Source organism: Pelobates fuscus, chromosome 12 (assembly GCF_036172605.1).
Source record: "Pelobates fuscus isolate aPelFus1 chromosome 12, aPelFus1.pri, whole genome shotgun sequence".
NCBI classification, from domain to species: domain Eukaryota; kingdom Metazoa; phylum Chordata; class Amphibia; order Anura; family Pelobatidae; genus Pelobates; species Pelobates fuscus.
Window position 1 is genome coordinate 139,989,735 of NC_086328.1, and position 27,848 is coordinate 140,017,582.

Sequence of the window (27,848 nt, forward strand, 5' to 3'; positions counted from 1 at the left end):
TGTGACAAATTCTTTGCAAGTGATTTGACCAAAGTTTTTTTAAATGTTTTAAAGCAGTAGCACTTAATGTGGGAAATGAGAATGTGTGAATGGTTCTGAGAACGATGTAATTTAGAAGAGAAATTCTCAGCAATGTATTCTATATACCATCCTGCCTACATAATGACAGTGCAACTTGTTTTAGCCCTGTATTGCAATTCCTCTGACAACTTATATTGTTTGTGTATATGTGAAAATCCTCTCTGTTTAACTGCGGAGAGCATGATATTCCATCGACTAAACTAACTACTATTTATACCGGCTCTGCAAAGGGCAGTGACTGGTATCGAAGGTTTAAACCTTATCATAGCAAATTCAGTAATCAATTTACCTAATTAGTTTGTGCCTGTTACTGCCATTTGTATACTATATAAATGAATCAATGGAAAGCTTTTAATGCACCATGGCACCATGGCATGTGCGATCGCAAATGAAACTGACATCATCGTAGCTACATCCATTGCTAGGTGTCACTCTGGTAATCAATGATGGGTAACTTAGTAGAATGATCACAGATAGATACAGGCTTTCTGGCGTTTTACCCTAATGTGTGCTTATGGTGAAACATCGCTTGTGAAATCAATGGGGTTATTTGGCTTATACAAACGACGCCATATTAGCCACGATATCTAATTCTGTTAACAAAATGAATTGTATCAGTCACAAACTAACATGAAAGAAGTCAATTATTGCACGACCATTAATCTTAAAAATGCGTGATTTTTGCTACATTTTTGGTCAAATGTTTTCTGCAAAATAAATGTTGTGATTTGTGAAAAAAAGATTCAATTAATTCACTTAACAGCGAATTGTTGTGAATTAAGATTGAATTCCCAAATTAGGCACATAACACAGTGAAATTAGAATATACTGGACAATTTAGAATGTAGAATCCAAATCATCACAATTCAATGTTTCGAGGCTAAACCCTATTCAGACATTCATTGACAGAATGAATTGACCAGGTTTTCCCTAATGGTACCTTGTATTGTAAAGACACAATCATTGGGGTACTGGGGTTTAAAAGTACAAAGTGTATTTTCCTTAACAGATTATATTTTTAAAGGTTTTTTTCTCCATAAAAATCAGTGGCTCTCCAAAAGCTCTGGCTAAGTATTGTGCAAAGTACAGTATACACTTGGTGCACACTACACGACTTCACCTGTTGTCGGACTGTGCTTGGCAGAGAATAATGGGTAATATTGTTGGACACCCATTGCACCTACCATGATGTACACGTTACATTCTAAGTCTTTTGAGGGAGAGAGGCTGACTCTTTGGCTTTGGAAACAGCCATTTAAAATATAACTGCGCTTAAAGAACCACACTTTGTTTTGTTATCAGTTAAGGTGAAACATTTCCTTGCAAATCGGTATTTTCTTTTAAATTGGGCAGACTAGACGGGCCGAATGGTTCTTATCTGCCGTCACAGTCTATGTTTCTAGGAGTTCATTTAAAAGTGTGCCCCAAATCTCATTGATAAAAGTAAAGTATCGAATGAGTTCTTATATTTCACTGTTATTTGTATTTTTCATTTTAGATATTTAATATTTAAAAAGACTTGACTGGCAACCTGACCCTTCACTGCCACTGATGATGCAGTAACATGACAATAAACCTAATCTCTTATTACTGAAGGGTAAGAGTAAAATATGGTGATTTTATTTAACGTTTCGCTGTTTACCCGGAATTAGAAAATAAACATCATTTTTCTACGGATGGAATAAAGAACCCGTCTAATACGTTCTCTAATACGTTCAACCTGTAGAAGAATACATGCTAAGTGGTTCTGTGTGTTTAATATGATGTAAATATGTTCCCCCTTTCCCCTAGATACAGCCTATGGGTGTCTACACAGAAAGATATTTGCAGGAACAGGCGAGTGGCTTTCGTATCGAATGACACCTTCTACACTATCGAATGACACCTTCTACACTATCGAATGACACCTTCTACACTACTCAGAGGAAGGAGAAAAATAGATACTTTTCCTAAAACGAAAAGTATATTCTTTTTTTTTTCCAAGTTCTATGTATAATTCATTATTAATGTTCATGCTATGGTCTGGATACGTTCCATGGGGGTCTCCCAATGCTGCTCAATTTTCAATCATATTGGGTATACACTTTGAATTCACCAACAAATTGCCCATTTTATGCCAAAATAGGCAGGGAAAGTAGAAGGATTTTTAAAAAATCTTGACCTAAAATGTGCAATTCTCTGGTCAATATAGCTGTTAGTACCCAGATTATTGAAGGTCCCCATATAACCTGGCAGTACATACTGCAGGCAATATTTCAAAATATTACCCCGGCTTTTGCCCTCTGAATGACCATAGCGACATAGCATATCATATTTAAAATATCACATCCCTTTCTTTTGTTGCTATACAAAAAAAATTTCCCGTAAAAAATAGTGCTTGAGTTTTACCTTTTTTTCCCCCCTCCCAAAAAAGTTATAATACACATAGATATTATACATATGTATAATCATTGTAATCCGTGGCACATGTGCAAAGCAGACAGCGCTCACTCACAAATTATAAAAAAACTAAATTCTGCCTACTTCCCCATGTCTTAGTTCTTATCAATTAGAAAGGTGCAAATACATTTGGAATTCTTGTGCTTAACCCCTATGTTGCCCAAGAGGGCTGCAGCCCGGTGCAACGCATCATGTTGCAGGACCAGCTGACATAGAGTCAAGAAAAACAATCTAACAAAACAAACAAATAAAAATACCTTCCATGCTCTTTAAAACATTTTTTTTGAGCATTAGAAAAAGGTGCAAAAATGTGGACATTGACAAAAAATGCTATGTGAAAATAAAGAAAATATTACATTGTGTAAAAATATGAGCCCATATGTGCGAAAAGGGAGATCCGTTTCCCTTTGACACAGATTTCTCTGCTTTCCACCCATTTATCAAGGTTGGATGGACATTCGCTTTTAATACTTCCAATGGTTAAATGCATACTTTTGTTTGTTCGAGAGAGGCACATGTAAGCTGAATATTAGCAGAAACGACCTGTTTTTGTGCAAATATACACACACTTATATATATATGTATATTACACACATGTAGTGCACAAATACAGACATATGTTTTGATGTTTGGAATACACAAAATATTGGGACACAAAATATCCATGAAATCTTTCCAGCCAAAAACAATCAGGGGTCCTGCTTTGGCATCTTTCAATTTGTTCCATTTTTTCTTCGTTGAGATGTCATGGGAAGCTACAAGGGCACCTATTTTGCCCAAACTGGAATATATACAGGGGGAAGGCATGACCTTAGCCCCCTCCCATTCAGAGATGACGAAAAGAATATGAAAACAGAACTTGAAAGCAGTGGGATCCTACTTAGAAAGTGTCCCCGGCTCAATTGAGAGAGGTCTCTGAGGCATGCTGCAGATGGAGAGGTCGCTTCCTTGGTAAGGTGGTAAGGGGACGGTGTGACATGGCTTGCTCAGATTCTTCAATCTCTTGCACACGCCACCGGTACTGGCGCGCACGCACAATGGCAGGGACTCCTCTCCGGAGGCGTTGGGCGGACTTCTTCTGCCAAATGTCATATTTGGAATACTTTGTGTGGGAATGCTTGTGGTACAGCTCCTGTAAGAGGGAAAACACGGTTTTAATTTTGAAAATGTGGTCTCTGCTTGATTTTAATAAGATAAGGAGGATGATAAAGAGTTTAATAGTACAACTTTGTTTGTGATATCATATCTCTTCTTTTTCAGGAGCCATTAATGATCGAGCACCAAAGAACATTCTCATTGTATTCTAGAATTTGGATTTTGTTACAATATACTTAGAGATGAGTATTGAAAGATGTTGCATTATTTTTAAAAATCTGTTTGGGCTGTAAAACACATTGCATCGATGACAAATTAATGTTACTGGGCCACTTGGTCTTGGCTGTTTTACTGAACAATATGACTATGTTTTCTGGGACCTTTCACCAAAATATATATATAGGGACTCTTCATAAACACTCCAGATTTAGATGCAGAATTAGATGTAAATGACTCTCCTCGGGAAGTTGGAGGTCTACACCTACAGAACTGCTGTCCATTGGCAATCTCAGTCTTGGAGAAGTTAGGGTATTGCAAACGTTAGACCCGAATAACCACGCAGGAATAGTAGGTGAAGTGAGCAGTGTTTATAGTTTGGTTACAAGTTTCTAGTTAATTCTCCAGATTCCCATGTTTAAGTGAATGCACCCAAATGGGATTGATTTCCCCGGGGACTTGACATTTTCTTATTATTAATTTCTCTCTGAAAACATAACAATTCTGAAGGCAATATAGCGTGGGCATCCAGGTCATGGCCAATCACTCTTATTGCACTCCAACAGAAACCAGGGGTACAGAAAGTGATAAGCAAAGACCAGATAAAAACTCCAAGTAATGTGCTAAAAAGAATCTGTCTATACATTGAAAAAGCAGATCTGGACAAATGTGTAGTAATAATAATAATAATAAAAATAAACCAGATCAGAAAATAAAGGATTTATCTTTTTTTTCCTTAACTGTTGGTGGGATCTGCAAACAGTGCAAATTGAATAAACCTTCAGATTAACTCTCTGTCCTTATCTTTTGCAGAGTGTCTATTGAACCATGCGCCAAGTCAGCAGATTGGCAAAGTGATCAAACCGTCAGATATAAGATAAGCTCTCTAACTCACCTTGTTCAGTGGTGGCATGGCCGTGACGGGGGATGTGGATAAGTCCCGTTCATTCTTGGCAGGTTTCGCACAGTATGTCTCTAACAGGTCTAAGTCACAGCTCCGAAAGCAACACTCCTCCACAATGCCCTGTCTTGGCCTGCGATTGACGCGCCCATTATTTCTGCCTAGGAGAAAGAGAACATCTTTTTAACCTTTGCATGAAAATAAAAAAATATATATGTCTGCGAATCAGCTTCCTCAATCACTGTTTTTTACATTTATATGTTTAACTAAAGAAGTTGGATAAAAAATATATGGGTAAAAAAATAAAGACATCACAATATTCACAATCCTAAAGGGACACTATAGTCACTAGAACAACTACAGCTTAACGTACAATATACAGCTTAATGTATGTTTACAGCTTTATATACGATATACAGCTTAATGTATAATATACAACTTAATGTGCGGTATACAGCTTAATGTATAATATACAACTTAATGTGCGGTATACAGCTTAATGTATAATATACAACTTAATGTACGATATACAGCTTAATGTACGGTATATACAGCTTAATGTATAATATACAGCTTAATGTACGATATACAGCTTAATGTACGGTATATACAGCTTAATGTATAATATACAACTTAATGTACGATATACAGCTTAATGTACGGTATATACAGCTTAATGTATAGTATACAGCTTAATGTACGATATACAGCTTAATGTACGGTATATACAGCTTAATGTATAATATACAGCTTAATGTACGGGATACAGCTTAATGTACGGTATACAGCTTAATGTATATTATACAGCTTAGTGTATGGTATACAGTTTAATGTACGGTATACAGCTTAATGTATGTTATACAGCTTAACGTACGATATACAGCTTAATGTATAATATACAGCTTAATGTACGGTATACAGCTTAATGTATATTATACAGCTTAATGTATAATATACAGCTTAATGTACGGGATACAGCTTAATGTACGGGATACAGCTTAATGTACGGTATACAGCTTAATGTATATTATACAGCTTAGTGTACGGTATACAGCTTAATGTATGTTATACAGCTTAACGTACGATATACAGCTTAATTTATAATATACAGTTTAATGTACGGTATACAGCTTAATGTACGGTATACAGCTTAATGTATGGTCTACAGCTTATTGTACGGTATACAGCTTAATGTACGGGATACAGCTTAATGTACGGTATACAGCTTAATGTATATTATACAGCTTAGTGTACGGTATACAGCTTAATGTATGTTATACAGCTTAACGTACGATATACAGCTTAATTTATAATATACAGTTTAATGTACGGTATACAGCTTAATGTACGGTATACAGCTTAATGTACGGTATACAGCTTAATGCATAATATACAGCTTAATGTACGATATACAGCTTAAGGTCCGATCCCAAATCTGCACTTTCCTGATCTCTGGTGATCCCCAGAAAATTAAAATAAAAAATAAAAATAAATGAAATTATAACGCCTGAGAATGGGAATTCGTAGTCTGTTGTTTGTATCATTGGATTAGACATGATTCCTCACTGTGCTATTCAGTATATTACTTGGACAAGTGAGTCATGGCAGCTGTGTTAACTCTGCATTAACTGGCTTTTAGCAGCACATCATTGGCCTTTCTAAACTCACTCAGCAGGGTTATACTAAGACAATTCTAAAAATGTGTCATACCACAGATCTCCAGCACTTTAACATGAACCACATTCTTCATTCCTTAACTTAAAAGAAAAGTGCAACAGTAACCACTCGATAGTCAGCGAGAAGAGACTCTACACTGGCTTGCAGTACGTATATGTATATTTTTATTTATTTATGTAAATAGAAATGTATGTTTACCTGTATGTGCACACGCACACAAACATATTTGTGTTTATTTTTTTATCTAAACAAACATGTGTAGCATACACACACACACACACACACAAAACCAGCACCCTGTACATTCAGGCATATATACATAAACATGTACATAAAATATACAAACACATTCACCAACACCAACACCATGCAGGTAGACACACAAACGTACACATGTACATACAGTGATCAGCCACAGCAGTAAAACCACCTGCCTAATATCGCATAGCGCCCCGTCGTTCTGCCATAACAGTTCTGATGCATCGAGGCATGGACTTCACAAGACCTCCAAACGTGTCCTGTGGTATCTGGTGCCAAGACATTAGCAGCAGATCCTGTAAGTCCAGCAAGTTCTGAGGTGGGGCATCCATGGATCGGATTCGTTGTTCCAGCACTTCCCACAAATGCTCAATTTGATTGAGATCTGGGAATTTGGAGGCCAACACCTTTCTATCAAGGGCTACAATCGCTCTTCTGTGTGATCAGACCTGACGGGACGGATTAGCCTTTGCTCCCTACAAGTATCAATGAGCCTTGGGTCGCCCATGACCCTGATGCTGGTTCACTGTCTGTCTTTTCTAGCACCGTTTGTGGTAGGTACTAACCACTGCATTAGGGCCGCCTTTAGGACATGACAACCATGACGGTTGTCATGGGCCTGGCAGTCCTGGGGGGCCCCACATTGCACATAAGAATACCGATATATATATATGGGTAAATAAAATATAAATATATATATATAGGCCCCCGGCTACCTCTTTGTTGCAGAGGGAGCCCAGCACACTCTGACTCCACTTCCCAGCAGCTCCCCTGTCTCTAACGCTCATGAGCCCTGTAGCCGTTAGAGCATTACCATGGGTTACCACAGCAACCCTCCGCACGCCGCGAGAATTAGACACAGAGGAGCTGCTGGGAAGTGGAGTCAGAGTGTTCTGGGCCCCCTCTGTAGAGTCCAGCGGCTGGCTTCGAGCAGCAATCCACTGGACCACCAGGGAATGTGATCTCGCCCCTCCCTGGCCAGGTAAGAAGCAGGGAGGGGGGAGAATTGTGAGGTTAATTACAGTGCAGTGCTTTTCATGAACATTAAATGAAGACATGGCTGTCATCTTATGCCGGTTTGCCAATTTGTATTTTTAAAAAATGCAGACTAGGTTTGTGTATATTAGTGATATTAGTTGGGCACTATTTAACCTCTGCAAATATTTAAAAGTTCTAATATAGCACTCTTTCTATCTCAGGACATTTTATAGATATGACGAATGCTGGGGTTACAATACTGATCACCCCAGCCTGTAATAAAACACAGAAAACAAAAACAACGCAGCATGGAGGAGAAACTAAATAAAAAATAATATGTTTAAAAGAAATGTTAAAAAATAAATATGTTGCCCCCTTCCCCCCTCCTATTTTACACACACATTACATGCCTGCACAAACGCACACTGCATTCACTATACACACACACACTACACAAACACACGCTCTGCATTCACTATAAAAACACTACATTCATTATGTATACACTACATCCACTGCTCAAACACACACTACATTCACTACACTGACAAACACTCTGCATTCACTACACTGACAAACACTCTGCATTCACTACACAAACACACACTCTGCATGCACTACACTGACACACACTACATTCACTATACAAACAATACATACATTATATACACACACTACATTCACTACACAAACACACATTACATTCACTATACAAACACTACATTCATTATATATACACACTACATGCACTACACAAACACTACATTCATTTTATATACACTACATTCACTACACAAACACACACACTACATTCACTACACAAACACTACATTCATTATATATACACACTACATTCACTACACAAACACTACATTCATTATATACACACTCTACATCCACTACACAAACACACTTCACATTCATTATACACACTGCATTTAATGCACACATCCACTGCACAAACACACACTCTGCATTCACTATAAATACACTAAATACACTACACAAACACACTCTGCATTCACTATACACATACACCGCATTTAATACACACAAACACTACATCCACTATACAAACAGACTCTACATTCACTATACACACACACACACCGCATCCACTACACACACACCACAATCCATACAAACACTGCACCCCTGTGTGTGGATTCGGGTGGCGGCCCTCTGGGTGGACTCGGGGGCAGGCCCCGGGGGGGCCGAGACCATGAGCTGTGTCAGGAACCCCAAAATTTCGGATGGCAGCCCTGCACTCCATACCGGGAACACCCCACAAGACTTGCCATTTTGAAGATGATATAACCCAGTCATCTAGCCATCACTATTTGGCCCTTGTCAAAGTCACTCAGATCTTTTCTCTTACTCTATTTTCCTGCTTCCAACACATGAAATTCAAGGATTAACTGTTCACTTACTGTCCAATATATCCCGCCCTGTGACAGGTGCCATTGTAACGATAAAATGAATGTTATTCACTTCACCGGTCAGTGGGTTTAATTTGTGTTTATACTATACATACACAAACAGACCCACACAGTCCATACATAAATACACACACACACACATATATATATACACACACACACACACATACACACACACTGCATACATGCACACATATGTAAATACATATATACTATACACACACTCCATACATGCTGTGATAAAGTGAATGGTGTGGTATGTCAGGCTGTTTTAATTCCCTCTATCTTCTTCAGAGAGGCATATGACATTTACCCCAGGGGGAGTATGCGTTGTATGCAATACAACTTAATGTTTAGTTAAGGGCGCCTGGGGTTGAGCATTCGGAGAGTAGGGCAGGCCGGAGCTCCACTCCTCAGTTTATATACAACGGAGAGAAATAAGGTCCACGCCAGGGTTTGGACTGTCTCCAACCCATTCCTGGGCTGCAGGTAATCAGCTGCCGAAAGGGAAATAGAACCCTCCCTGGTAAACAGGTAGGGGAGACTTTTTATTTCTCCTTTGAGGGCTGGAAGCAGAAGGCTGATTGAGCACTGGAGTGCAGAGAGTTGCTAATAAACAAGTCTGGTGCAACCGTTTAACTCTCGCTAGAGAGGGAAATTGAATGTTAGTAATTGCTCAGACGAGCTAGGATTTGGTTTGCCGGGCTTTGTTACATTATTATTTATTTAGTGTTGATCCTGATGCGGTCTACTGTGTGAATTTTCCAAATAAAGTGACTGAACCTCTAATAAAACAAAAGACTATGCAAGTTTTTACCCTCGAGGACTGTGCAAATTGCTATACAGGATTACAATGCACACATATGTAAATTCATATACACTATACACACCGTCCATACATTCACATGTATATCCACTGTACACACACAACTATGGCTCTGTGTTCCCGAGGTTTCAACAAATACCTTTATTTAATTCAATATTGTATTCACTCCGTTGGTATGAGTAATATAAACAGGATAAAACACACTGCACTCACTTTTTATTTTCAAAGTAACATAAAACATGTATTTTAATAATTGTCATTCAGAAAAACTCTGCTGGAAATGTATGGCGGCTTAACTAAAATTAGAGTTCCTCGGGACACCTACTATCCACCTATTCAAAGCTTGCCCCCCTCTCCTACACCAGCACAGCAAGCCATGTAAACAAAAGGCTTGGATTTCAGTCCTGGATAGGGGGTGTCGAACTGAGCCCAGTCAGCTCTTTTCCATTAACTTCGTTCTGCGAGTCAAGTTAACTCTTTTGTGGACCATAATTTGTAACTGAGTAAACAGAATAGCACTGTTTTATCTATCTGATTTTAGCTTTAATATTACAAAATAATATGTTAAGGAATTGATTACCCTGAACAATATATGTATGATGATACTCTCATCGTAACGGAACATAGAACCTAGGGATTTCTGGATGTGGTGCTCAAATATAGCCATGGTAGCCACATCAGCAGCCACTACCACTCCTTTGAAATCAAATTGTGACCAGTGTGGAAAAATCCACTTGCCCTGGCAACCACAACTGTCCACTGTAGTGGTTATGGTACCAGGAGTTCACTTGCTTTGTCCCACCTTAAGTAGTCAAACAAACATTGAAATGGTGACTACCTTTTCTATTGTGGGAATAAAAATTCAAGTGGAAACTTCCCTGTGATAAACAACATATTGACTCTCCAAATCAGTTCTGCGAAGAGTTTGAAAAATAGGCTTAAAAAGATAAACAATTTACACAATGAATATCCCCTTACATATAAACGACTTCACCGTCAAACTCACAGCACGCATTGTCTAGCTATTTATTGAGCAGTCAGGAACACATCCATTCACACATACGCAGATAAGGCTCTCGTGCGGCTCTCTTTTCAGCTACATATATCTGGGTATTTCATATCTATCTCAGTATGTGAACCCACGGGTCCAGACACTGGATTGCAAAATACTGGGTGAAAAATTATTCCTGGGTAACAAAAATCTCCATGCTAACTCCTTATTAAAAGCAAGTCAATTGCAGTTACCATTGGCAAGTGAAACCCTGACCGTGTTGGGTAGGACTTGAAAACTTGCCAAACCGCTATACAGGTTTAGCAAGGCAACTAATCATTGGCTACTAGTCAGGTCCTAGAACTAGGCGTAGTCATTTCTTCAAATGGAGGGTACTAGTATGTTGCCGATGTCACAACCTGAACAACTCTACAATGAAACAATATTCTTAAATAGAACAAAGTAGCGAAGCTTATCCTTGTTTTCCCCTTTCGCAGCTTTCCCTACTTTGCTTCTCCTTCTTGACTGTTTATTTCTCTATCATATATGTATCTTAATCCAATCCAAAAGGTCTGTATCCCAAACAAAGCCTACTTTCCTTAATTGCGGGCAGTTTGTACTGAAAGTTCTCTATATTCTGTTTAATGACTGACTTTCTTCTCTTTTTCTGTCATCGAAATAAAACTGTTGCCTTGTTAACTCATGTACCTTGTCAATATTCTAATGAAAATTATTATTTGGGACAACAAAGTTAGTGGGAATCTTTAATAAGGAAGCAGCCACCCATTCTCCATATCTTAAACCTGAACAAGTGGTGTGTGGACCTCTGGACCTGCATTGACCAGCAGCGACACAACAAATTGTTCCTCTCATCCTACACCCCTCGCTATCAATTATTCCCTCTAGAAAAGAATGCACCTGGCTGAAAATCAATGGAATTCGAGTTCACAAACATCTGGAATGCCAATCGGTGATACGGGCCAAGATTGCCCAGCTGGAAGCTGACATTAGAAAACATTTTATCTCACTGTGGCCTGTCTGAGAACACTGGAGATCTAATAAAGTTTCAAAAAGAATCTTAGAAAAATCTGCAGCCCACCACATGTAAATAGTGGATTGTTCTGGCATAAGCTGTGGCCAGGCAGTGTTTGTGTGGCTCCGTATTATTCAGCGCTCTTAAGTAAATGGAGTGTCTGTTTTTACATTTCTTACATATTTCACATTGGTAGCCGCCCATATATTTATTTTATACGAGTATGTCTTTAATTACAAACTGCCAAAGAAATCTCAAAATATATAATTACAGAAGGAAAACAATGGCATTGTTTTGAAGTGTCTGCGGAGCACCTTCCAATCATTCTGTCTGTGTTTTGGAGCGCAGCATCACTCCCCTCTAACTAGGCAACTCGGGCACTTTACTTGTTTGCCCAGCGACAGTAAAAGTGATAGCTTGGAGTTTTATTTAGCAACATGAGTCCGAATGAGTCAATTAAATGTAATATACCCTCCTGGGTACCAAATACAAAACACAGAGTGACACGTCATTAACTAGAATCTGATGCCTTGTTTTTCCTGCAGTATCGTCCTATGTGACAACCGAGAACATGTTTTTGGATTTTTGTAAGCATTGTTAAATACTAAGAAGGTATATTTTATTGAAGTAGATGTTTGCCTCAACGGATAATAATACAGATGACTCATAGTGATGAAATGTCTTTCCTGAAGAATGACTAACAATGCTATTAACAACATATGCTGCTCACCAATGCAGAGGATATGTTTCGAGACATGTTTTTGTGAAACCTTTCGACCTCTCAGTATGGATTCTTCAGGTAAAATACAATAGTTTGGGGAAACACTGAGACTCCTTGAAGGTGATGTACCAGAGCAGTGATAGCTAATCATGGGAACCCAGAATTCTCAGCCAGTTTAAATGATGTTTTTTTATCATGCAGTTCCAAACACCTTGAGAGACATGATTAGCTATTGCTGTACGGAGCGATAGCATGGGCCAAGATCCAATAAATCAGCTAAATGAATTGTGTGGCAAAATAGCATCTTAACCAGCAGGACATGGCTGTCCTGTTGGTTCATACAGGCTTCCTGTGAATGTCTATCTTTCTCTCTCACGACATGTGTGCAGTAAAAATGCTGGCAATTTCCTTTCTGCATCTTTTTCTTGTCCCTCTCTTACCTCAAACATTCTCCCTTCCCCCTTTTACCAAATCAATCAAAGTAAGTTAAAGGGGAATTTGAAGTAAACAATGACCCCCCCTCTCCCTATCTACTCTCCTAGAGGAATGCAGGAAGCAACAAAGAGGGTCTTTGTGGGACCTGGCTCACTGAGCTGCTGTCCCCCATTCTGCCTCCTGCCTGGGTCTTCTTTTCTCCCCTGCTAACATTACCGAGCAGGACACATAGGGCAGGAATGTGCACAGTCAGCACACTCTGCACAGAACAAAGTCTTATCAGCTGTTGCGAGAGAACTCAACTCTTCTCCTCTCTGCTGAGACCCACAAACAGCTGTCAAGGCTCAGAAAAACCAATATATGACAGTTGGAAGACCAGACACATTTCAATATATGATATTTCGATTCTGTTTGTGTATGTAACAATAGCACTGCTGACTATCTCACCCAGAGATGTTTTTCATTTTTAAAGTTATAGGTTTTATGTTTTCCAGTACAGAAATCCATTTTATATCTGACTTCCGGCCTCCATGCCTTCTTCTAACCTGACAAATGCAGTGCATAGTCCTAATATAAAGCCATTAAAAAACAGAATACACTTGGATTAACCCTTCATTACGAAACCGTAATATGGTGGCTAGAGGTGATTTCTGTCGAGCAGGGACCGAATTTGGGAGTAGATACAAGGTGCCCTGAGAGATTTATGTCATCCAAGTCCATATTCTCTCCAAGGGGTTGTGCTTGCTAAAAGTCTAGTTTGATTCTATTTTTGGTGATAATGCAAATTATAGATTACTATGGGAAGTGGTTATGCTATTGCTGGTAATATTAGTGAAGCCACTAATTAGAGGTCAAAGTTTCCAATCCTCATACTATGTAAATCATCGAACATAATCCAGGTCATTAGCAAGCGCTCGGTAAGTGAAATCTATTTGAAGAAAGGTAAAGGGAATTTCACATGTACATGACTGTACCAAAGTCTGCAGTGACGCTAATGAAAGACATAGCCCACCCAATGTTCATTGAGTTTGACTTACTGAAGTAGAAGCCCCGGTCTCCACAAACAAACTGTAGCGTGTCCACCAGCTCCCCTCCACACAGGGTTTCAGACGTCCCGTGTACTTTAGCGGAATCTAGTGTGTACGTCAGGAACGTGAAGAGGAGAAGCAGCAGATGCCGGGCGACTGACATCTTTGGCAGCTGGGGAGAGAAGACAAACATGGAGTTTAGTACGCAGATCAGTTAACTCCATGTACAGTGTGTGTTCAGCTCTCTATGTATATGTTAGGTGCACACTGGCTATCTCAAAGTATCAGTGGACTCGACATCACTAATTCTCATATTTTCTATTGCTTTATGAGAATGCTACAATATAAACACGTGGGTTGGGATAGGGCTTGTAAATACAGACAGTTTAATTAGTACTCCATACCTTCTTCTTCTAAACCATTTTCATCATGGAAGGCAAACTGTGCTGAGAAACAGATGGTTTTTTAACTACAACTCCTATAATTCTCTGCCAGTCATAGCCTGCAGGAGAATTGCGGGTGATTTAGTCCAACAACATCTGGGAGGCGTCAGTTTGATACCCGTGGATGACATATTTGTGGAGAGATCTATTTCTCAGATTTTCATACTGAGAATCCCATCAGTGAGTTGCAGATTTAAACCGTATGTTAAAGTAAAGCTTTGGCCAGATGCGGCCGACAAATGACATTATATAAGCCGCAGCCTGTCAGAAGCATGCGTGAGTCCAATATCTTGCATAATTGATACAATGTGTTCCGTGACAGCCATCTGAAAGGACAAGAAATATACACATCCCAAAACATTCACCACCGCTCTGAAGAACTTCCTGATCGATCGCATATATCATAATGGTAGTTAGAGGATGTTGACGTATTAATTAGTGTGTACACATCAAAGTGATTAATTTTGTCTAGTATGAAAAAGTGTCAAACAAATACATAGCTCTCACCACATGTAGGGTTTCTTCATACACACTGAACGCTGCCTGGCAAAAGTAAAGTAAGTCCATTTTCAGACACCACGGAAGTCATTCCTTATCCTGGTATCCCACCACAGTCAGCATTGTCGGTATATATGGCTAACAGAAGCACTTGTTTCTAACCAGGTATCCTTAGATTTAAATCGTTATTTTGTAAACGTTTGGGGTACGAGCAAATTTAGCACCCGTGGGACAATCATACACATGGACAGCCCATGGCTAGAAGATTATTTTGTGGGGTGCAGGAAATGGTGAACATGCACCTCTACCTATAAAATCCCACTACAGGAATCAAGTCATAGACCTCAAGAATTGTGGGGGTGGGGGGTGGGGTGGAGGGGGTACCCTATAAATGACTTTTCTCTAGTTAGAACTAATTTATGGAGAAGGTTCCCCACATTCCCTGACATTTCCCAGCTCGTACTTGGCCCCCTGAGCATTGGAGTCCACATCACATGATTTTCTCAGATAAGCATGTTTAACGAGGTAGCCAGTACCTACCTCCACATCCATTAATCAATACACCTGTAGGTTTTTAGAGATGACTTCCTTTTGATGAAACAGTTTGATATCTGCCAGGTTACAGTGTGCCTGGATTGTAAGTAGCTTGTTTAACGCACTCACCTCCTGAACCCTTGGACAAGTCAGTGATACATTTCGCTCACATCAGCCATCCTATAAATACTTTTAGACAATGCCAAATTTTCTCAAGTACTTGCTATATCTTAAATAAACATTTACATTGTAAACGACTTCTAAATCTAGGCTGTCAACCTCCTGGTGACTGTTCCATTTTTACCATCAGGTCCAATTAGTCACGACTGTCACTAGCCTTCTCAAGGAGCCAAATCAGAGTAAAAGTCATTAGAAAAAAAGCAAACCTTATTGTGGATACGTAAACATGGGCAGAATGGGAATTATTGGAGATTTGAATCATATTCAAAGTGAATTTTAAACGTTTAGCCAATTAGCGAAACTGGAAATATAGTTAACTTGGACATTTTGTTTAATCTGGGGAATTCATTTAAAATTCACGTTGAGTTCCCAACAATTCCCATTTCATTAATAGCTGTAAAGGAGCCAATGTCCGGCCCGTACCAATAAAGCTAAAATGAATATTCTAGATTCAGGCTCGTCTGTTCCATTTCCATTGCTGGGAGTGTTTTACTTTGTGGGATTTGGACAGGTATTTGAACCTGCGTAGTATATATTCCTGGATAAAATTAAATGTAACACTATTTCCTATATTCTTTTTAACTGATATTGCAATCGTCCATGCATTTCTTTAGAGTTTACAGACGTTCTGTAAAAAAGACTGATACCCATTTCATTTCAATTTAATTGTTTTGTTCACTGACAAAGTGGTGCTACTTTCAACATCCATTGACGAGCAAAGAGGTGTATTTGCTAAATAGAGAATCGTGGCATGTTGAGAAATGACTTGCATAATTAAGGCCAAGAGGGGGGTACTCTACTCACCACTGCACATTTGGGTTTTATTCAAACACTACATTTTAGTGAATTGAAAAGCAAATTGCAAAAGATAGTTACAGCTTGGCTACTTAGCCTAAAATCGAATTGCAAAATACAGGCTAACTAAAATGTGACGTTTAGCAAATAAAACTAAACAAATGGATTTGGGATTGACGGAGCAATCTTTAATCCATGAATTTACTCACGAGCTTGCAAGAATGCGGTTTATACTCCTCACGCCTTCTTATGTTTGGGCAAAATAAATTGTGTTCTGAATGTAAATATTAAGGTAAACATCGGTAAGATATATCTTACGGATCAATATCGGAGAGACACGTAACTGTACACGTTTGGAAAACACATTGGTGTCTATTTACTAAACCAGGAATTTGTGAAAAAGTGATAAAAAGGAAAAAAAAAAAACATTTTAGACCAAAATGACTGATTTTAAAAAGAAATCTCCATGTCAGCTATTTTTCCAGGGTTTCCTTAAATGCAATTCCTTTGGTTTAGTTAATAATCAAAACAATTAAAATAACAATTATTTACATAGCGCCAACATATTCAGCAGTGCTGTACAATAGGTAACCGAGACAAATGTTAAATTATAACAATAGATGTATGATATACGAGTCGAGTGCCCAAACAAGCTTACAAACTACAGCCCCAGAATTTGTTGGCGTTAACCAATAATCAACAGTCTGACACATTCCCACGTTTTTACAAAGAATGCAAAATACAGTTATAAAAAGTTACAAAAAGGTTTTCAGTCGTCCAGTAATAATTAGCCCAAGAATCTCTTAGGCATACAGACATTTCTCACTAAGCAACATCTGCTATTGTGCAGTTCTTAAATGTAAAAATATGCACCTTTAAGCAGTTAGAAATATTATTCACTTCTCAGCAAAAAAGTGAGTGACTGCAGGTTTAAACAAACATAACCTTGTCCCCATAGGGTTGACAGCCCGAAATTACTTCCTTACTTCAATACATGATGCAAAGAAACCAAATCTATGGCAAATGTCACAATAATGCATTTAACTCAAATTAAAAAATAAACACACGCGTGCAGATACTTTATTAACATGCTCGATGATCTCACTTTTATAAAGGGGTCTGCTACATAAAGGGTTAGTGACTACATTAATAATTGTGAATTGCGGTAACGAAGGGAGTATATGCAGAAAATAACAAGGAACCCAGGAGTTACAAAACATGATACATTGAAAATGTCACGTGTGCTGTATATTGTGCATAGCTGGCCTTTGGAAATAGATCATGCTAATCCTGCTGTTCAGGACCTCCTGCATAGTAACACTCATTTATGTTGAAAAAAGACCATCAAGTTCAACATTTCACTTACTGCTGCTATTGCTGTCAAAAAAAGGAAAAGATTATACCCACATTGAAACTGTTTCAATATAGCTTCAAAATAGGAAACATTCCTTCTTGACTCAAAAATTGTATTTGGATCCCTCCCTGGACCCACAAGCTATTAATTATAATGCCCACCCACGCCAAATTTAAAGGCGTCTATAGAGTGTGGTAGAAAAAGCTCCATGGACAGTGAATACAGTATATCTAGAATGCATGATATTTAAAGTCCTCACCTTAAAATGACCTTCAAATTACTGAACTTTCAATTATTGAGTTTTTTTTCGTATCCCGTCAATTTGGTAATTAGGTTTTTGGTATAGCCATTTTTTCCCCCTCTATAGCTTACCTCCCCCTGATTCCATTTTCCACGCTCAGTACTTGGAACCTCTAGTGGTCAGTCAATGCCTGTAGTTATTCCTTTCCAATCTCTCCCGGTGAGTCTCCTTGCTGTTTTTTCACTTAGCAGAACAAATGTCATCTCGTCCCTTCGTCTTCCCCCACCCCAACGTGTGTCAAGGTACTTAGTCCCCCCTTTATCCAGAGTCAGTGGTGATGGCCCCATGTAGCGCCCTAGGGGTATGGTTTCTGACAATTACAATTGTATATAAAATTTTATTTTTTGTCCTTTTTTATGCTCCTCATTTGGAGTTGTGGCTTATCTCAGCAATACTGTTAGTGTAAGTTGCAATTTAATTATGCACTATATCACTTCTAGATATTTTACACATATTTGTGGATTGTCTATATACACATTATCACTTGTGAGTGAGGCAGTATATTGCACTTTATTTTACACATGTGATGCTGCACTTTAAATGTTAGCGCACCTTTTTTCTGTTTTTACTAAAATATCATCTCAACCTTTTATGGTGAACTAATTTCTAGAATAAGCAAGACAACATTCCCCTATTACTTTTGTAGCCTGCTTCTGGACTCTTTCCAGTTCTTTATTTCCCCATAAGAGAACAAGTATGCATAATCACGTATATCATTTCACACACATACGGAACGCCACAGTCACTCACACACGTGCAATGAATCTGAGAATACCACCACCATGGAAAAACCAGAAACAGCAGATCATGGTGGTGACATACATTTACTTGATGTTTTCTGTTTATGGTGGAGGCCAGATCAATTGTCCTCCTGCTGTTTTTGCCATTAGAAAACAGAGGCAAAGTTGAAAGATAATAGGGCAATCTTGAAACATATGAGATTTAAAGGCTTTACCCGGGCCTTGTGATATTAATGCAATACCACATTTTTATATGGATTGGACACCAAGCTCTGCAATGTACTGTTTGTTTTTTCTATCCCTCAATTCCTTGAGTGGTCACATACTATATGGACACGTCTTGGCATTCCTACCAAATTGGCACTTTTGTTGGAACGATACCGGTGTTGGAACTTTTATTATTGTAATACTTTATCATCCATCAGTTTTAGAATATCTCTAGTTTACCATGTGGATTATTCACTTAGTTGAAGAGAACGAGAAACGTAGAAAATATAGAAGAAAATAGCTGATTTGGGGAAAAAAAGCGCAACTTCACTGTGCAGAAGATGTTTTACAACTCATATCATGATCTAAATTGTCTACGATGACGGCAAATAAAACTAAAAATGATTACATAATAGCTGACTACAACGTACACATGATCTTCCTATCGTCCAACATGAAGAGTCTGGACAGACCCATTCCATATACACAGCATTGAGGAACAAGGCACCAAGGGGTCAATAGTATCCGCTCTCCTCGGCGTGCATGCGATTATTATGTTTTGGTATAAGAGTGTCAGTTCTGCTACACAAATCCGTTCCGCAAGGCTTGCTGTTGGCTCCATGCTACAATGTAGTGCAGCCGCCAAGTGTTTCTGGAATTTGTCCTTAACCCTTTTACTACATTGAGCAGCCCACTGAAATGGAAATAGAAGCATAAACCAGCATCGAGTCAGCCGAGTTTCTAGATATTTCCCTATATTGCACAGTGTTGATATATCAATGAGTAGGCACTCTCACCCTTTGAACTAAAAACAGAAATGCACAAAGATAAATAGGGGCTGTGTCACAGGGAGTAATAGAATATAGTCAATGACAGTAAGTCCAGAGGTATAAAAGAAAATCTTTAGGGTCACACCAGATGGTGTCTTTATGGTATATTCAATGGGAGGTGTGAATTCTTAAAGCTTGGGAATGGTATCCTTAATCTGTCTCTCCGATATTCGGTCATATGAAATGGAGAGAAGAAGAGAGAAAGGACCTTATAGTGCAATATGTATTCTATACAGTAGTTATGGTGGAATAATAATAATAATAATGCACTCACATTTGGCAGAGCTATAGCCAGCTCTAGAGTCTAGCACTTGTAGTGGTACAATCCCCACTTCCGGATATACTGTGTGTAGGTATCCTCAGTCGTTGGATTAGCTGGAGCCGCAACGCCAAGGCAAAACCTCTTAGGCGAGTCCTGCACTGACCTTCAGCTGCAAGGTAAAAACAAAAAAAATCCCTATATTGGTCTACATTGTGCAGTGATGGAAGTCCATCAGCCACATTATTCACCAAGGTGTCAATTGCCATGAATTCGAAGGGAATTCTGATGCATCTCTGGAAATCTCGGCATATTTTACTAAGACCCCGAAGAATCCATTTCTCTTCAGTTTCCAGCTGCCAGGAGATGGGGCTAGAGGTAGTGATACCTACCTGAAGCTCTCCCTTGTGTTCACTTCCACCTTCTTTCTACAACTTCTGGTGCGTCACCCGCCAACAGCCTGTGTCACTGTTGTACTTGTTTGTACTCGACAGACCAAATATTAACATGCCTTAAGATGTTAATTTCTCAATTTAACAGCAGAAGCTCTGTTTTTCAAGTTTTTTTTGTTTTTTTACTTCATTGGTCCCTATTTTGTCTGATGATATATTTTGATTGTGTCGGAATTTCATTGAATTTCCAATAAAGTTCTTATTATGATGATTTTTTCATTGTTGGTTAGCCATAACTGCCGTAAACTCCCTACTGTCTTATTTATTGACCAACAACTTCTTTTATGCATTTTCTTAAAATGCACAGGGCTGGTATACACCAATGGTGGTCAACGGGACATGTGTTGTTTAGCTACAACTATCATGATCATTTTCCAGCTTTTTCAACAACTGATGGTCTACCTTTTGCCCCCCTCCCCCATCCCTGTTGGTATATACCTAATACATTATCCCCTTCAATAACTTGTTTGACAAATTGATGTTTGATACGGCTACGCTAAGCGCCAATGTATAAATATTGTTTTAGAATACAGAATGCTTAGCTTTCATATAAAAAAATATATATATATATCTCAAAATCTCAAAAATAATCAACAGTACGTAAAACTGTAGCAATTGACATTTATCTCCCACAATTACTAAATATACCATGCAATCTACAAGAGCTAATTCTCTTTCTAAAAACAGATTATGGAAACAATCTATGTGACGTTTGGATATCACCTTTAATAAACAGATACAGCTTAGCTTCCTAATGTTCCTACTGATTCCGTTTAATTGTAAAACAAATATAAACAGACACAGGGTTATTCAGTAAAGTACAAATTGTCTCGAATTCAAAGTGAATTCAAACCTTTTAGCCCGCAATATTTAAATCTGAAGAATGAAGTTGACTTTGGAGACATTTTCAGTTGTAGCCATTTGTCTTCTAAAATTTCAAATTGGCTTTCAATTCCTTACTAGTCACATTATTATTTTAAGAGTCTCGGGATTACTGTTACAAGTACCCACAGGTGCAACAGGGAATCCAAATAGATCAGTAGTTGAGATTAAAGGACATCCTGTATTTTATGTAGGACCTGCCAGCGATGTAGTCATTATATTTCTTGTTTTGTTGAAGGGGGTACATAATGATGTTTTATACAACTCTGATTATCAACTAGAGTTTATTGTGACTTTCCATCGACCCTAAATTAATCTTTTCCACTTTTTTTTTTTTACAGGTCACAAGATTCTGATACAGTCAAAATCTGAGCAGCACCCAGGGTCCCGAATCATATTCATACCCGCCCCGGCATGTTTATTTCAGACATGAAAACTGACGTCAATAGATGAACTGATATTTGCATTGCACGCATAACAAAGTTCTTTGTAAGCAGCTTAACATAATTAGCGCCCTTAACCCTTTACTCACAAATTCCCCATTAATTATCACAGCATAGCTACTTACACATTTTCAAACACAATTATAGTCTATGTTTTTATTAATATTTATTTTTTGCAATTTTTTAATGCATTCTAGTAGTGGATGCATAAGAAGGGGGTGCCTGTCAGTCACGTTAAAAATACTGTGGCATGAGCGCGGTGTGCATTTCACTTTTCGCCTCTTGAGTGAAATGGGCACATATGTTGACACTGGTTTCAGATTATTTTTTTTCTGTGACCACCAATGCGGATTTTTTCCAGAGCGTGTCATGGTGGTCACAGAGGAATGCAATAAAGTGTTGATTGCGCCATCTGACTCGGCCGATTACTGACACTTGTTCTCGTATTTAGATTCTGCCCTTGCCATCAAGTTCCATTCGACTTACCCTTGGAAAGTAGTTGTACACAGTTTGCGCAAGTTGCTCACGAATTCTTAACACAGTAAGCATGTTTCACTCAGCCACAGTGATGCACTGACAAACACTATTCCGGCTGAGCATTGTAGGAGTTGTAGAGTGACTTTATCTGAACTGATGCTGCATATGTTTTGTTTAACAACGTGTCAAGTGGATGGATCTTTCTGTGTGTCCATGGAAGCGAATGGGTTCATTGAAAATCTCACTTGATTACTTTAACCGCACCCGCAGGGTGGGGGCAGGGGGGATAAAATCCCTGCACATCCTCAAACGCGGTTATTAAGATTATAACTTTTGGTTATTTACAGCTTAATGACAATTAGCGGCAGAGAAGAAAAACAAAATTTATGTAAAGATGCAGGTTGTGGTAGTCAAAGAAAAATCACTTACGTCAAGTAATAGCCTTTAATTATATAGCCTTCTATAAGTGGGTTTTTTTTTTTTTTTTTTATTGTATTATGTGCTTTTAAATAAAAGGAGTGTTCATCATTACTAAGTGAACGAGCTGTGAAGTAAATACGTTCCCGGGTCCCAGCATGCTTTACGACTGGAATGCAATTAAGACAGTCGCTGTTATCTGACATCCTAGTTACATATAAATAAAAAATACAACATAGCGTAATACTGCTGTGGTCTTATTAATTGCCCAATGGTTCAAGGTTACACTCACAGATTGTTGTATATAGTAAGCCTTCAGGTTGCCATCCCTATAGGTAGGGGGGTAAGTCCTGTTCGTTTGTAGTAACGCCAATCTGGAGACCAAGAAGTTCACACTCTCCCAATGGTTGAAAGTAGAAAACAATGGATTTATTGGCATATAGTAAAATTAAATTAAAATATGGTTCTACACGTTTCGTTCCCCTTAGGAAACTTCCTCAGGAACCAAAATGTAAAAAAACATACAGTTTATACACTCCAAATACTAACAAGTGTATCCATAAGCCTATTGCTTCCCTCCCTTCCCTTCCCTTAAATACAATAAGTGCTGGAAGTCCATTGGTGGTGGGATGGGCGTACTCTCCTTCAAGAAAAGGAGAGTACGCCCATCACACCACCAATGGACTTCCAGCACTTCAAGAAAAGGAGAGTACGCCCATCACACCACCAATGGACTTCCAGCACTTCAAGAAAAGGAGAGTACGCCCATCACACCACCAATGGACTTCCAGCACTTATTGTATTTAAGGGAAGGGAAGGGAGGGAAGCAATAGGCTTATGGATACACTTGTTAGTATTTGGAGTGTATAAACTGTATGTTTTTTAAATTTTGGTTCCTGAGGAAGTTTCCTAAGGGGAACGAAACGCGTAGAACCATATTTTAATTTAATTTTACTATATGCCAATAAATCCATTGTTTTCTACTTTCAACCATTGGGAGAGTGTGAACTTCTTGGTCTCCAGATTGTGGTTACTACAAACGAACAGGACTTACCCCCCTACCTATAGGGATGGCAACCTGAAGGCTTACTATATACAACAAATCTGTGAGTGTAACCTTGAACCATTGGGCAATTAATAAGACCACAACAGTATTACGCTATGTTGTATTTTTTATTTATGTTTTAGTGATACAAGCTGGATCCCTATTCCATATGTACCATATTATACTTTTTATATAGTTACCATTTTGGGAGGTAACTGAAGGGAAGCAAGTATCCAAAGTTAAGTTTAACCTTTTATTCCACGGGTGATTTGGTGGAAGCCATTTTGTATCATAGTGACATAGCTGAAAAGAGACCTGCGTCCATCAAGTTCAGCCTTCCTCACATTTTTTTTTGCTGTTGATCCATCAGTTTAAGGATTGCGCAGGTCTCGCTAACTGAGTGGAACTCGATTGTTGATGTTTCTGTTACACCATGAAATTGGAGGCATTTGAGAATTCCTTTCATATGAAAATGTTGAACATTGGTGTTAGGGCTTTGCTCATAGTATCTCTCACTAGCCAGCCTTTAGTAGCCTAAATGATTGCAGCTGAGAAACTCTCTTGTTCTGATGTCCAGATAAAGTTTGGAAAACCTGTTGGGACTGGGTTAAGATAAACAAAATGGAGGCGAACAATGTGCATGGATTTATAGCGGCCGATAGCAAGCAGATAAACTCATATTTTGGGCAGTCTCTCCTTAAGTCTTCACAACATTTATCTGGCTGATGATACCTTACACGTTATACCTTATACCTTACATTGCCAGATTTATATCTCGACAAAGCTACATTCTGGATTCTTGGTGGATGTTGGTCCAATTCCTCTTAATGCTTACTTAAATGCAGATATGCACAAAAAGTCAACTTCCATAATGTAGGATGGAAGAGCCATCATGGGGAGAAATCTCCAAGCCAACTAAACACTAACCCAAGGTCACTCATTGCAGCAGACATTACATGGGTTGGTTATGTTTGGGATAACAGGCCGATTTCTATTAGGTGTTTGCAAACCAGCTATACACAAAGCATTGATTTGATCCAATCCAAGTTCTATAACCAGGCTATATCTGCTCTAATCCACGCAGCATACAGGATGCATGTTCTAGCTTTCCTAACGTAAACAGCCATATAATGAAAATTCATAAATAAAAAAATGCCAAGAACATGTATCTAAGATCCCAGTGAACTCATGAGAACGCCATTAAGTCTGGACATCAATGTAAAACTATGGAGGCGTTATAGGCACTATTAGGGGGATTCTTTGGTCACGTTACCTCTTGGGGCTATGGGTTTTATCGAGTTGGTCATCACCTCCTTCGTTACCTAGTAGCAGCGAAGTTGGCGATGGTTTAGGAATCTCTGGGCTTCCATTTAAGCCCTTAAGGACACATGGCATGTGTGACATGTCATGATTCCCTTTTATTCCAGAAGTTTGGTCCTTAAGGGGTTAACTGACCAAACTCACTGGGATGAAAGTACTTGTCCCCATTCCACAGTATGAAGTCACACGTTTTGTATTATTTATCCCATCAAGTAGCAGAATTGTACATGTTTCGGAGAATCTCTGGCACCATTAAAGCGGAGGAATGTGTTATGTCTCCGAAAAATGTTAATTGATGAAATTAATGAATATTCTTCTAAACATCCCTTACCCAGACTCTTTGTTATAGAAGATTATTTGTTGATCCAGTCCTAAAATGTGATTGTAAACAGGCTCCTGGAAGCGTATGAGATTAGCACGAAATGCATGCGGTAATAAAATAGGAATAATTCTAATTGCAGAGGGAAAAAAACAGGCTTTAAATTGTTCTTCTCATAACATTGTATGCAGAGTGACTCTACGCTGACATTTGTTGGAGTCAGTTAATGACACTTTTGCAAAAATATGGCAAAAACGCTGGGGGTTTATCATTCTGTATTTGAGATCCTTCCCCGTATATTGCACAGTGATAGTATAGTGATTCAATCTGGGATTGGCCATTCAGATGAGTAATTTACACTCTGGCACTGAAATGGTTAAATAGCTGCGTACGCAGACATATACTAGCAATCCCTAATTCACCTCACCAGTACATGTGCAAATATGATATCCTGCTTTTGCCTACTGGCACCGTTTAAGAAGCATGTTTTATTGATGCCAGATCTGACACTCCGCCATAGTTGGGTCTCCCGCAGTCCGTCTGTACATTTGGGTAGAACGTACACAGCGTACAGAATACAAGGTGATGTGAGGCAGCCAGCAATCTGATCTTAATTGATCGCTAGAAGAAATGTACCCTTTATAAACTACATTTGTTCTTAGGCTTATGGGCTGCTTACCAAAGAGAAAAAAAAACAATGTGATTTATTCACTAAACACTGACTTGTAGTGAAATGAAAGCCATCTCAGCATTTTTTCACTAAATTCTGGTGTTTAGTGAATAAATCGCACAGTCTATCACAAAGATTCACTAAATGGTTGAAGAACGCTGTGATCTGACGTTTGTAAAAGTTCATGTTAAACAGATCCTATTAGCCAGCTTCAATATTGGGATGTGAGCAATAAATCCACTTTAAGACATGGTCTGTTTTGTCAGTCACCAAAGAAAGGTTCTGATATTCCGTCTCACTCTGAGCTTCGAGCTAGTTACCATCACTGCCATCCTTCAATTGATCCGCACCTTGGAAGCTGTCCTAAGATTGGGTTAACTCTGCAAGGCTAGTGATCTGGTTTGCAGGGGGGGTTGTCACTAAATTAAGAATCATGTAGAATTATTCAGCAAAATACAAATGTTAATCCTCTCCAGCTGAACTGGAAAAAATGCCATTTTAATTATTTTTTTCCTCGGCTATTACGGCCTAAAAGTTGCAGCTCGCTTGTCAGTTGCTAAAATTGTTCAGCTTAGAGATGCGGAAATCAGTGGATAATATGCTAAGCACAACTTAGGAAAGATTGGAAATGGATTTATTCAATAAAGTGAGAATTCATAGTGACTTTCCAATTTAAGGCCAAAATAGCTGAATTAGAAAGATTCTCCAAGTCAGCAATTCTTTCACTTTGGCTACTTTTACCTTAAATTTGAAACTCACCTTGACGTCTCAATTATGTGAATAACCGTTTGTGAAAAGTGAAATTAACTTGCACGTCGCACACTGAGATTCCGGCAAATCACTTTAACATACTTCCCAGAGACATGGAATGCGTTACTGGAGATGCCCAAAGGGTGAAATCTCCTCTGAAAAAGGGGCGTACAATCTGGGCTGCATGAGTCCTATGATCTAAATCTCCTCCGTGCAGTTTGGATAGTGGAAATGTGACTTATGACTATTTATAGGAACTTGGTCTTAGGAGTACCCAGGACAGCAATCCCAAGATGGCTGGGCAGGATCCCAAACCCGTTACTGTCATGACAAATGCAGGACTGTAGGGTTGTATGGTATTAATAAGACAAAGGGACAGGAGACCTCCATGCACTATAACATATCCACAAATCAAACATTTTGTTTGGAGTGTCTCAAACAAGACTTAGGATTTTGATAATTAAACCCATCAGAAAAAAGCGACTTGCCAGGGGCTATATCATATGCCATGTGGGAAGCCGATGTTCTATTTCAGCATTCCCGGCTTATAGCCAAGTTTAAAAGACATCTTCCCCTGTTTCACACATGATTAACACAGCCCAATAATTTATACAAGAATAAATCAGCTCCCATAAAGATATACTGATAACATTTAACATTCCACCTCCGTGTATTGAAAACAACTCTTTAAGATTTATCTGCTAAACAGTAAGTAGTGATGAAGTGAAATGAGTTAACAATATCCAATTGCAAAAGTATCTCCATTGGAGAATTCTGTTAACTCGGTTATTTTCCCTGACCTACTTACTTAGTT

General features: G+C 38.7%; 1 protein-coding gene across 1 annotated transcript in view; it reads right to left on the reverse strand.

The window, feature by feature from the left end:
• Positions 1 to 463: 463 nt before the first annotated feature.
• Positions 464 to 27,848, reverse strand: part of IGF2 (insulin like growth factor 2) — a 44,339-nt gene continuing 16,954 nt past the window's right edge. The window contains exons 2-5 of the mRNA XM_063438358.1: positions 14,128 to 14,290; positions 4,727 to 4,893; positions 1,989 to 3,652; positions 464 to 1,944 (exon numbers count right to left, since the gene is read on the reverse strand). Coding sequence (XP_063294428.1) covers positions 3,419 to 3,652; positions 4,727 to 4,893; positions 14,128 to 14,290 — 564 coding nt within the window. The 3' untranslated portion in view covers positions 464 to 1,944; positions 1,989 to 3,418. The remainder of the gene's footprint in view (positions 1,945 to 1,988; positions 3,653 to 4,726; positions 4,894 to 14,127; positions 14,291 to 27,848) is intronic.